This window comes from Pantherophis guttatus, chromosome 1, assembly GCF_059756535.1.
Source record: "Pantherophis guttatus breed Tessera chromosome 1, ASM5975653v1, whole genome shotgun sequence".
NCBI lineage: Eukaryota > Metazoa > Chordata > Lepidosauria > Squamata > Colubridae > Pantherophis > Pantherophis guttatus.
The window spans coordinates 257,849,548-257,863,196 of NC_142063.1; the positions used below are offsets into that span (position 1 = coordinate 257,849,548).

Genomic DNA, 13,649 nt, shown 5'->3' on the forward strand with positions numbered 1-13,649 from the left:
ATGAATAATCAAACAAAAGAACTGTTAGAAAAACTAATTAACCAACCTTTTAGTGAAGGCTTTTCTTCTTTCCCTCTCATGGTTCTCTCTTCCTCTCTCTTCTTTTCCTCAAGATCCCACAACAGCAGTGCCGTTCTGTACTTTTAAATCCTTTCGTTTGTTATAATTCCCAACAATACGTCTCCTTTGGACTACTGTCCGGCTCCCAATCAGCTTGACAGGAGGCGGGCGATGAAGGAAAGAAACTAGCTGATCTAGCTGCCCACTTTATGAACCTTGCATTAAAGGTGATTTACACACGGAGAACTAAAGTTCAGCGTTAGCCACGTTGTTGCAACATAACCCTGAAATTTACTGAAATCATCCCTTGCTTATTATGTACACAACATGCCCACACGCACACCCGGTGTGCAACTAGAAATGCAGGTCGCCTGTAATTAATGCATTTGTAACTGCAGCCCAGCAAGACTTGAATCAAAACACAACTAAAGAACAGAAGAGTGTTATCACTCTATATAGAAGAGTGTTTTATATATATAAAAAAAAATTAACCCAAGAGGCATCAGGAGCTGGGGAAGGCGATCCCGATATGCTTTTTGGGTATACCGTTCATGCGACTATTTCAGTGGATGTGATTTGTGGATTGGGATCTCTAGGCTAGAGTTTCGAGGCAAGATTTTATAGCACTGTTTAATCGCACGATTCGCTGCAGCAAACATCCAGCAGCCGATTCCCAAACCGGTTAAGTATTTGCAACTATAGAGAAGACAGACATGACTCCTTAGGGCTCCGGGTTAATGCCTTTGGGGATCGCCGCCAAAAGATAGCGGGGACAGATGTTCCCCTGCTGCTGCTAGCGGGGTGGGGGGGAGGGAGGTATGCTATTTCTGCGTCAAAACTGCGCGAGAGGACGGCTGCCGCCGGTGTCATCCCGTTCCTCCCTCCCCACCCAGCCAGCCACCCACGCCACTTCCCCTTTCTCTTTTTAGCAGCGGAGGGAGACATCTGGGCTCCCGAACATGTGTCGTTTCAAAGGAAAGAGAAGTTGTTGAGACTGGGCTTTCCTGCCGGCCCAGGGGTGGAGGCTGGAGCAGGCGTCCCTCTTCCAGTCCTGGCACCAAGCACTTCCGAACAGGAAAGCGAGAGACACACGGCGAGGGCTTTCCCGCCTCCGGAGCCCGAAACCCAGCCTGCGGCCGCTGAACGCCTCTTGTTTCTCTCGCTCTCCCCGAAGAGGGAAGGAGGACAGACGGCGAAGTCTCGAGTTCTCGCACCAGACTTCGGCTGCAACCTTCAAAGGGGACGCGGGGGGCGCTCGAGTTCACATTCTGAGGTGGGAGGGGGGGAAGGGGATTTCTGCGTGGCTGTCGAGGCCAGCCTTGTGACCTCACGGAGACCCGTTTTTAGGGTCCATGATGACACGTTTTTAGGGTCCATGATGACATTTAGGGTCCCTGTGACAATCGCACCTTTCTCTGAGTAGGAACTAGGGCCAATAGATGAGAGTAGGCCCGCTGAAACTCTGCCATCTGTTCTAGGAAGCGATGGGCACACTAGGCGTTGAAAAAGGAGGCTCAGTTTGGCAGGGTGCTCTGAGGTGGAGGATGAAGTCTGCAACACAACTCGCTAAGCTGAGGCGGGTGACTTCCAGCCGCAAATCCCCACCCTCACCCTACAAGACACGAGGAATTCCCTGTGTGGACTTCAGGCCTTGATGATTAAGTAAAATCTCCTGAACCTGTCACTTCGATTAGTATTGCACTCTCCACTTTAGACAAATCCTCTTCCACACATTGGCTATTTTCTGTTAAAGGCTCTGCAGCACTTTGGACTTGATTTCCAAAAGATACTTTAGAGTGCATAGGGCTATGAATGGCGATTGTATCATTCTGGGAAGAGCTGTGTCTCTGTATAGACCTAGAGACAGGTGCTACGTTTGCACTTCTGTGCATCTAAAGCACTTTTTTGGAATCAAATCTGCTCAACTCTAATTTCTCCTTCCTTCCTTCCTTCCTTCCTTCCTTCCTTCCTTCCTTCCTTCTCTGATACTTTCTAAAGAATACCAAAAAATCCAAACTAGCTGAGTTATTGATAAGAAAAATTCTAAAACCCGGATTGGACAATAGTTACATTAGGCTAAACCAAGATCACCAAACACCTTTCAGATTTTCCAGAATATTAATTAGATAAAATACTGAACAAAGGAAGGAGAGTAAAAGGATAACCGTTTTGGATTATTCAAGCAATGGAGTCTACTTCTTATAGACTTCAGGTGGAAAATGTGAGAAACCATTGCATATATTCAAACTGAAAATAAATTCATTACATCTAAGTAGTAGCCAGCTCTCCCCGTTCCCGTTGCTTTATTAATCATTGTGTATGATGAGAGATTCTAAAGAATCTGAAAGCTTACACACTAATAAGTCTGAACTGTCTAATAATAATATTCTAACATGGATTTTAGTAGGAAAAAAAAGTTAGGTTGAACATATTCGTCTCTATTTTGGAATAAACGTGTATAGGTAGTCCTCAACTTACAACCATTCATTTAGCAACCATTCAAAAATTACAACAACACTGAAAAAAGTTACTTACAACCAGTCCTCATGCTTAAGACCATCACAGCATCCCCATGGTCATGTAATCAAAATCTGGGCACTTGGCAACCAGCATGTATTTAGGACGGTTGCATCCCGGGGTCATATCACCATTCCCACCTGGCTTCTGACAAGCCAAGTTAATGGGAGGGAGCCAGGTTCGCTTAACAATTATATGATTCAATTAACAACTGTAGTAATTCAATTAACAACCATGGCAAAAAAAGATTGTAAAATCTTGTGTGACTCACTAAATAACTGCCTTGCTTTACAATGGAAATTCTGGTTCCAATTATGGTCGTATGTTGAGGACTATCCAGTACATTGGTAACCATCATCATAAGTATACACCAGTGTAGCTTTGCCTTATACCTACTTGCCAACACTGAAATAGAAATGTCCTAACCTCCTCCTCCTCTCCTAAAGTCCTATTTCAAAACTGAGAATTTGTTGATGGTAGACACATGGTGGTGGTGGACACACAGCCTTGAAGGCTGTCCGCTAAAGTGGAACAGTTAAAATGAACCATATTACTGGTATTGGTTTGGGAACGGGTGATGGAGGATTTTTGTGGATATTATTGAGCTGAGTTTGAAGCTGGGCGATTTTTGACTTGCACCTTGCAACAACTTATTTTTATTACTTCCATATTGCTAATATATTGCCTGGCACAAAAGGAAAGCCCAACATACAATCCTTTACTGTTCCTGTATGTAAACTTAGGGAAGTTTCTTACAAATGATTGTGATGGAAGGGTGGGTGGGTGATACTAAGAGACAATAGGTTACAAGAGTCTTAACACAGATTCTATATGGTTCTGAAGCTGGAGTCTTATGTGCAAGGCTACCAGAGCATGATGTATATAGTCTCTAGGCTATGAACCCTCTATGCCAGAAGTGAAGTAGACCTACATTAAAGTGATTTGTAACCATCTCTGAAATAGTTGTATGTTAACATTTTGTTATGTGTTACTCTAATACAGTTCAGTGGAAATTCCAAGTAATATAGGAAATTGTGCTAGTATTTTTCTAACTTTTATCTTATCTGCAAAGTACTCCCTACTTCCCACCCATGCTATATTTGTTAAATTCTGACTTTCTAAATGTTAAGAGTGTACCTTAAGTGTACCTGAGGCCAATTCTCTCCCCCTCCCCCCCCAATTAGGAAATAAATGCTTAGACTGCAGTGTACTGGATGTACTGATTGCTGCATTAATGAGATATCTTTCTTCTTCTTTTTTTTAAGCAAAAGTAGTTGTTACTACTGCAAAGGTATTGCATCAGCATTGCAAGCAAACAAGCTAGTGGAAATAACTGGGAATTACATAAAATTATACCGTCTATCTACAAAAAAAAAATCATAGAGTTGGAAGGGGCCACTTAGGTCCAACCCATTCTTACTGCCATATCCAAATTAAAGCTTATCAAATGACTATCCATATTCTGTTGGAAATAAACACACACAAGATTTTTAAAAAACAACACTTCTGTCTCTCAGATTTGTGAGAGACTGCATTTCTTACTTTGCAGAGACTTTAGTCATTTACTAATCTTATCTAAGAGACATATGTATAGCATCTTTCAACAGACAGATCTACAATTAATGTATCAGGACTTTTGGAAATTTCCATCACCAATAGCCAATGGTTGAGGGTGATGAGAGTTGTAGTCCAATATATCTTGAGAACATTGGATTGGAGATTGCTGTCCATCATATTTTCTAGTTGAAAAGTACCTACTTAGCAGCATTCATACCAACAACAAAAATAAAATAAAATGGTAAAGACAAAAAAATGGGCTTATTAGTTTGCAAACTATAAGAAAGTATTCGTTAAACATTGAATCCACCGTTATATAATAAAGTATTTTAGTCTTATTTAAGACTCTGCTTCTCCCAGATTTGAATAAAAGGAAACAATGCCAATCCAGGGGTTTCCATTTATTAATATCTAAATATTATACAGGTAGTCCTTGACTTACAACTGGTTATTTACTACTATTCAAAGTTACAATGCCTCTCCCAGAGCTATTTATGACCTGTTTTCAAAGTTACAACAGCTGCACACACAACCCAGAGTTACATGATAGGTTTGTGTGTGTTTGGTAACAGGCTCACCTTTATGGCCGCTTGTAGCTTCCCTCAATAATATGATCACAATTTGTGACATTTTTTTTGGTAGTTAGTTTCCAGTATTTACTTCTGATTTCTGGCAAAAAACACCCATCTGGGAAAATGGATTAACAATGACTTTTGTGTTTGCTTAATGATCACTCTGTTAGCTTAATCATTGTCAAAAAAGTTGTAATTTTGAAACCAATTGCGTGATGTCTCAATTTATGTCCAGGCTCAATTAAAGTTGTATGTCGAGGACTATCTGTTCAGTCTGCTCTTAGGAAATTTGCTCAGTGCTAAGCCCCACTGGATTTATAGTTTGTCTGTTTATATATTTATTATATTTTTAGTTATCTCAGTGACCAAAAATCACTGAGTAAAGTATTTAATACTGGGTAGATAATAATTCAAAACAATGTTAGTAAAATTTCTTCATTAATGTACCATCTCCTGCATTTTTGGAACATCTTCTCTTGAAATGTTCAATGACGGGATGATAACTTTGTCCACATAAGGGTTATTGTCATAGGATAGTCATTTAGTTTTTCTGGGGTTATTAATTCCACTTGCTTTGCCAACAGGATTACAAGTCAGCAATAGACCAATGGATAATGAATAAGGAATGTACAGAACGTTTTTACTGCTTTAAGACTTGATCTTGTCAAAAGGTTGCCAGAATCCTCAAACAGAATTGGCTGAAAGAGTTCTGCTAAGCTGGTTTGAGTGCCATCATCCAGATAAACAATACTTCCCAGACAAAAATAAATCCATTGTCTGTTTGATTGTACCCCAGTGCCAATCCTATGGCAGGATCAATGAAAAACTTTAATGTTCTGGGATTATAGAGGCAGGATGAGGAGTGTTCCTGGACAGAATAATTCCCCTATGTGGAAAATCATGGTTTCTCTTCGTTTGTTCTGTGCTTAAAATGTTCTGAAAAACCATGATTTCCTATTTAGATACTTCCACTTTTTGGTTGTTCATTGAAAAAACCCTTGCAGAGTAAATTATCAGAGTCTACTGTATATATGTCACAAATATTTGAGCATGGGATCCATGTAGTATCAATATAGAATTATTTAATTAATTAATTTATATAGCTACTCATCTCCCCCAAAGGAGACTCTGGCCGGTGTATAATAATAAAATTCAGCCCTGAAGCTTATAATTAAATTTAGACCTATATGTATTCCTAATATGGATAGTATATAGATCTCTTTTCTTTCGTTTTTCGTTATTTAGTTTTTCTTACTTTTTATTGTGTTTATTTTAATCAATATGCAGTCTGTAGATTCCTTTTTTTCATTATTTTTTCTGCTTGTGCTGTAGTTAATTTATATTCCACTCTTTAAAATGTTTTGTTTTAACAAAAGGACTTGGGTATAATGCTACTGAGTTCACAAAGATACAAACAATGAGTATAAGATAGCTTCAAATATATACTAAACATTAAGTCGGGCTTCAGGCACGGACACAGCACGGAAACGGCATTGGTCGCCCTGGTGAATGATCTGTGGCGGGCCTGGGACAGGGGTTATTCCTCTGCTCTGGTCCTACTTCACCGCTCAGTGACCATGGTATCTTACTGCGACGACTCGGGGGGGTTGGAGTGGGGGGCACTGTTTTACAGTGGTTCTCCTCCTACCTCTCGGGCCGTACGCAGTTTGTCTGAGCAGGGGGGCAGAGATCCTCCTCAAGGCCCGTTACTTGTGGGGTTCCTCAGGGTTCAGTTCTCTCCCCCTTGCTCTTTAACATCTATATGAAGCCGCTGGGTGAGATAATTTGGAGTTTCGGGGTGAATTACCATCAATATGCTGATGATACTCAGCTTTATATCTCCACCCTGGACCAATCCAGGGATGCCCTTTCCATGATGTCTAAGTGCCTGGAGGTGGTGGGGGTTTGGATGGGCAGGAACAGGCTCAGACTCAACCCCTCCAAGATGGAGTGGCTGTGGATGTCGGCATCCCAGGATCTAGTGGCCCCATCACTTTTGATGGGAGTGGAGTTGTTAACTCCCTCTGATAGGGTTCGCAACCTTGGTGTCGTCCTGGATTCGCGGCTGTCCTTAGTGGATCATCTGACGGCCGTGTCCAGGGGGGCTTTTGCACAGGTTTGCCTGATGCGCCAGTTGCGACCCTTCCTAGATAGGGATGCCCTCCGTACAGTCACTCATGCTCTTGTTATCTCTCGGTTGGACTACTGCAACGCTCTCTACATGGGGCTGCCCTTGGGGTGCACCTGGAAGCTCCAACTGGTCCAGAATGCAGCCGCGCACGTTGTTACGGGAGCTTCCCGTTACTCCCGGATAACATCTCTCCTGCGCGAGCTGCTCTGGTTGCCAGTGGTCCTTCGGGTCCGCTTCAAGGTGCGGGTACTTACCTATAAAGCCCTTCATGGCATGGGCCTGGGATACTTGCAGGAGCACCTCCTACCTGGCCTCCCACCACCCAGTGCACTCACATAGGACTGCCCTCCTCTGGGTGCCGTCTGCCAGACAATGTCGGCTGATGGCACCCAGATGAGGGTGTTCTCTGTGGCCACACCAACCCTCTGGAACGAGTTACCCACTGGGCTCCGGACAGCCCCTGACCTCCGTTCTTTCCGCAAAGACCTGAAGACATGGCTTTTTAAACAAATTGTCTGATCTGTTTGGGAGTTTTTAATTAATTGTGGGATTTTAATTGTATTTTTTAACTTTATTTATTGTTATTGTTATTGTTATTGTTTTTACTTTACTTGATGGTTGTGAGTTGCCCTGAGTCCTCCGGGAGAAGGGTGGCATATAAATTTTAATAATAAACAAACAAACAAACAAACTACTGTTACTTATCCATTTAATACACATAATAAGCAAAATCTTGTTTAGCGTCCACAGATATGCTTGGCAGTAGTGGGTTTCAAATCCCGTCGCTACCAGTTCGCTTCTGGGTGCGTGGGTGCTCGCGATGCTTCTTAATCACATTAAGAAGCGTCCAAGCGGGTGGGCAGAAGCGTCCAGGCAGGTGGGCAGAGCCTCCCGCCTCTGCTGCTACCGGTTTGACTGATGCTTGGAAATCATTTGTAATGTGATTAAGTGCATTCAGCTTGGGGTCAGTTCTTAGCAACCATACAGGTAGATTTTCTCCAGGAAGTTCTATTCACATGTTGGTCCTTTAGGTCTTCCAACAGTGCATCTACTACCACCATTATTGAACCTGTCCAACTTGCTTCAGGTCATTCTCTTTCCTTCCATCTTTCCCAGCACTATTGACTTCCAGAGGACTAGAACTTCACATAATGTGTTTGAAATATGAAATATGATAATTTGAGCCTGATTATCTGTGAGTGAGTGTGCTGTGAGTTGATTTGTTCTAGACTCCATATCCATTTTTCAAGTCTTTCATAGCTACTATACTAAGCCTCTGACTGCTAGTTCCTCTACCTGCTGATAGGTGATCCTAAAAAGTGGAAGTTATCCACAACTTCATTATCTTCTTAGTCCATTCTAAGGCTGGTTGCTGTGGCTATTTTTATTAATTAAATCTTTTTAAATTTAATCTTACTTCCATTTTTAAAAAAGTTATCTCCTTGACCCCCATTACTATAGCTTGCAGAATAATTGCATTTTCAGCAATTAGAATAGCACATGTTACCTGTTGTTTCATTTTGTCATTGTTTTAACACTCTGCTTATAGTCTGTTCTTGAATTCATTACATTTTAAACTGTACTTATTGAGATTTTGGCCAAGTGTTCCTAGGTTTAAAAGGTAAGAAATGTTTTCATAGTCATTCTTAAGTGTCCTAGTTTGAAATCAGATTTGTCTGTCTGATGTAAATAACAAAAGAAATGTTTTCAGCTTTATCTAAAACAAGATTACCTTAAAGTTGTTTTTAAATAACTCAGATCCCCTGTGTTACTCCCCCAGATAAGCATTCACAAAAACCCTTTGTAGCTATTCTGATAATCCTTGTTTTGTTATAAAAGCATAACAAAAGTACATATTAAATTTTTGCTTTTGAGAGATGTACTTAGGCCTCCGGGGCTTTGACCTTTCTGAGGTCACACTGACAGAAGATCTACAGTCACATCATATCAATGAGTGTTGACCCACTTATTTGTGGAATGTTTGCCTATACATGTTGCAATTGACAAGGCAATTCATGGTTCTCTGGGGCAATTGCCTTGAATGCACCAAGAATTGTGCTTTAAAAAACCCCTCATATTCATAACTCGATGTTTATTAAAAAAATATCACATAAGTGGGAATGCATCGGTTAACACTGCTCTATTACTGGCAAGCTGTGTCAAAATGTGATGATGGCAGTACTACAGTCATGTCATAAAAATAGGATTAGGAACAATAGAAACCATCCCTAATGCATTCATAGATCAAATTTCAGCAAAAAAAAAAAGGGAGGTGTGTCTATTCGCTGTGATAACTGGTGGAAGTCACCATACCCAGAAGTAAAGAAAAATAATTTAAGGAGAACCTCAGTTCAGTAGTTCCATTAGTAAACCGACAATTTATCAACACTCTAGGGTAATTTTAACATCTTGCTTCCAAAGATGATTTATCTTGTCTTTCTGAAATTCTTCCTGGATTCTCTACAGATTTAGAAGATGTTTTACTGTCAGGCTTGAGCCAGACAAGAGATCAATACTTTAAATAAGTTTACTTCAAGAGATTGCATTTTAAATATGAGTGTCTTAGAAAAATTGTGTTTGTAGGATCCAATCTGAGTCAATCACTGGGACCAGAGATTTAATCTTCTGAGCTTTCGGATTCTTGCTGGAGTCCGTTCTCAGGGCACTTCTGTCTCACATTCCAATAGAGAGAATTTCCCCGAGGATGGGCTCCAGCATAAGTCCGAAAGCTCAAAAGACTAAACCTCTCTTCCTGGTGACTGACCCAGATTGGATCTTGCAACATGATCGTGGGACACGTATATTTGCCTTCATTCGTAAATGTGTTTCTGTGTGTGGGCCTGTGCAGTAACTACTGTAAAAAATATGGGTCTTATGCTTTAGCAGTCGCTGACGTTCCTGCAATCTTAGCTTCCTTAAGAGGTAAAGCATTTACTTCTTAAGGAAAGAGGTAAATGCTTTTAAACAGGATGATGATGATGACATCCTGCTCCTTCATCCTGTTCTTCACATTTAGCTAGGAAAACATGAGCACCTTAAAATTGAATAGTTCCTTCTTTCTTTGTTAGTAGCTGTCACATTGATTCCTTTCTCTTCTTTTTATTTTGGATATACAAATTACAACCACAATTGAGCCAAAAATTTATGTTGCTGAGTAAGACATTTGTTAAATGAGTTTTGCCCCATTTTACAAGCTTTCTTGCCTCATTTGTTAAGTGAATCCCTGCAGTTGATAAGTTAGTAACATAGTTGTTAAATGAATCTGGCTTCCCCATTGACTTTGCTTGTCAGAAGGTCGCAAAAGGTGATCCCATGAGACCCCGGAACACTGCAACCGTCATTAATATGAGTCAGTTGCTAAGAATCTAAATTTTGATCACATGATCATGGGGAGGCTGCAAAGGTCATAACTATGAAAAACTGTCATAAGTCACCTTCTTTCAGTGCCATTGTAACTTTGAACGGTCACTAAATGAACTGTTGTAAGTTGAGAACTACCTGTACTGGAACCCTTTTTATTATTGTAGGAAGTTAGCACCCACCCCTTTCCTGGAAGAGTGAAATATTTTAGGAAATATGAAAAAGGCAGAATATTATATTTCCCTGGATGAGAAATGGAAAAGCATATTTTGAAGCAGCTCCCATCTTCCTGCCCCACCCTTTGTCAATGGACCATTAAGGCTTGGGCCAGTCTATTCTACATAACAAAGATCTACCTCCTTCAGGCAGAGCCATAGTAGGAATTGCCAAAGATCCAACAAAGATAGGATTAGCTCTCTAATAGCAGCAGAAACTCACCACATGTGACCTGGGAAGCACATGTGACCATCAACCAGCAAGGCTAGCTAAGACCCCCACCCCCTGGGAGTCTGACAACCAATCAGGATACTCTTTCGGGGCCCCAAGAAATGCAAAGCCAGAAAGAGCATAAAAACCCGTGGACTCGCTGTATTCCTCCCCTTTTCTGTTCAGGAACTCAAGCCATGTGATCCTGTCCACCATTAAACCATCTTTCCAAGCAGTCTCCATGTTTCCAGTGTCTTTTTCCCCACTTGGAGCAGAACCTAGAAGGAGATTTCTTCCAATATTATCATTCAGTATTCTCAGTTTTAAGTTTTTACCTAATAATACCTTTCAATTCCAGGCTATCGATATGTACCCTTCCTTGATGAACTATCCCTCTTTAGTTTTTTTAGTCTGCATTGGTCTGCTCAAATCTTCACAAAGTAATATATATATATATACAGAAAGCCTCTATAGCCCCCTCTTTTTTACATAAATCAATTTTTCTATTTCCGATAGAACTATTAGTATTGCTTTTTTAAGGATATTTAACCTTAGCCAGCTTCAGTCTTCTTAAAATCTAGAACTCTAGCATTATAGGGGATGCGGTGGCTCAGTGGCTAAGATCTGAGCTTGTTGATCGAAAGGTCGGCAATTCAGCAGTTCGAATCCCTAGTGCCACGTAACGGGGTGAGCTCCCATTACTTGTCCCAGCTTCTGCCAACCTACCAGTTTGAAAGCATGTAAAAAATGCAAGTAGAAAAATAGGGACCACCTTTGATGGGAAGGTAACAGTGTTCCATGCGCCTTGGTGTTTAGTCATGCCGGCCACATGACCATGGAGATGTCATTGGCCAGCGCTGGCTCTTCGGCTTTGAAATGGAGATGAGCACCGCCCCCTAGAGTTGGGAAGGACTAGCATATATATGCGAGGGGAACTTTTATCTTTACCTTTTATCACCAATGCTTCTGCTACTTCTCCTTTCTCAACTAAATCTTGTCTTTTCAAGGACAATTGATCTTTTGGTTCCTCTTTACTGAAGGAGAAAGTTATCAACAAGACAAATCCAGAATTTTAGGAGAATTGCACTTTGCAGAATTTGTCTTCCAACTAGTATCTGAGTAATTCATGTACCATATGTATCATATTTTAAAATGAATATAAAATGGGAAGTAATGTTGTTCAGTAGAGAAAAAGTTAATCTTTTCTTCCAACCCTAGGGTCCAAAGCTATTGAGGCTTCCTTATATTGTTTACATAGCTAAAGACCATATAGATTACCACCTCAACAAGTTTGGCTCTGAGTCTCTATTAAAAAGAGAGAGAAATACACTGGAATCAAGGCCAGAAAATAATATTTTTCTTCTTTGACTTAGAAACATTATTCTTGAGCCATGTGAGTCTGATAAATTATATTTTAAAAAACGGCTAACCTGGAGTAGAGAATTGCTTGAATATTGGGATAGCCAAAGAAAATATGAAGAGTATTGGATGGCCTCTTGTAATAGTTCAAGTTGGACATGGATTTATTAAAGAGCTGAATGTCCAGAACACACCTAATATGTCTTTTTTTAAAAAATGAAGTCTGTTTTATTAGATCTTTGTCTACTATGGTGAATTCTTTGATGAAGAAAACAAAAATGTAGGGACAAGCACAAGGTAATGACTCTTATTTTATGCAGATAAAAGGACAATAGATTTGTATTTGTTTTTGCTTTCCAGGAGCCCAAAAATATTTGCTGATCATTTCTGTTTAGATGCTAGCTTAAATTATCCTTTCTCCTCTGATCTACCACAGCACAATTAGTACAGTAGTTAGACGTCATTTTCTGACATAGTTATCTTCATATCTTATCTGGTGACGCCATGGATTGATCCTGGAGGAGGATTTTATAACTCAGCTAGTATCCTTCCAAATGTTATGATTTCCCAATTGAAAGATGTGGTTGGTGAAAAGTTAAAACGGCCAATGAGGAAAAACTTTCATTCCTGCCAGACTTCGGTCGGACAGTTGATCAGCAACTGAAACTCAGCCAATTCACATGATAGATGCATATCGAACAAAGCGTATAACTATGAAAAACTATAGATACCAGACAGTGATGGATTTCGACTGGTGTTACCATCTGTTTGCTTTATGCACGTGCATCACACGCGCTTTGTTTGCACGCGCGCCAAACCAATGGTGGGTTCCTCCCGGTTCGGCCCAGTTCGGCCGAGCCGGTAGCGGTGACGATATGACATCACCGATCCAGTTCTCCCCCCCGCCCCCCACCCCCCACATTATTCTTACCTTTTATTTGGTCCCACCCCCAATCTATTGCTGCCTCCTGAGTCCCAGCTGATGACTAGAGGGAAAAAAACTGTTTAAACTCTTGCCGCGGGGCTTCAAAGGGCTGTCCTACAGCTGATCAGTGTTAAAAGCAAACAAATGAGTCGGGTCGTAAGTGCGAGGACTGGTCGTAAGTGCGAGGACCTTCCAGAAATGACTCTGACCAGCTAGCCACGCCCACCTAGTCACATGACCTCCAAGCCACACCCACAAAATAAGCCACGCCCACAGAATCGGTAGTAAAAAAAATTAGAACCCACCCCTGCGCCAAACCTGCGCTCCACACAAGCGCAGTGTATTGAAGAACAGCTGAGACTCGGCAATCCGCCCTGCTGTGCCTTTCAGCTGGGTTAAAAATGACTGAATATAAGGTATGCATAATGCAGGGGCAGGCAGGGGGGCCAAGCTAACTGTCAGAAAGAACCAGTTCGCTCTCACCTCACCATCTCCGCTACCGACTCACCCGAACCAGGGAGAACCGGTAGCAACCCACTGCTGATACCAGAATCTCTTTCCTTGCACCAGTCTCCAATTATTTGCTGTGCTTCAACAAATGTAAACATTCTTAACATAAAAGGAATATTCCAACCATGCTAGTGGCAAAAAAAAATACAATTTGGACAGAGGTGAGTTTCACATATTTTTACGACTGGTTCCCTGCGCACCGAAAATGTGAGTGTGAGTCTTCCGTTCATGT

General features: G+C 41.1%; 1 protein-coding gene across 2 annotated transcripts in view; it reads right to left on the reverse strand.

The window, feature by feature from the left end:
• Positions 1 to 13,649, reverse strand: part of SGK1 (serum/glucocorticoid regulated kinase 1) — an 89,213-nt gene that overhangs the window by 13,134 nt on the left and 62,430 nt on the right. The window contains exon 1 of one of the 2 annotated variants that reach the window (XM_034418849.3): positions 47 to 1,219. The exons of the other annotated variant lie outside the window; for it this stretch is intronic. Within the exon in view, the coding sequence (XP_034274740.1) occupies positions 47 to 80 (34 nt within the window). The 5' untranslated portion in view covers positions 81 to 1,219. Of the gene's footprint in view, positions 1 to 46; positions 1,220 to 13,649 lie in introns of those variants that run through there. 2 annotated transcript variants of the gene reach the window in all.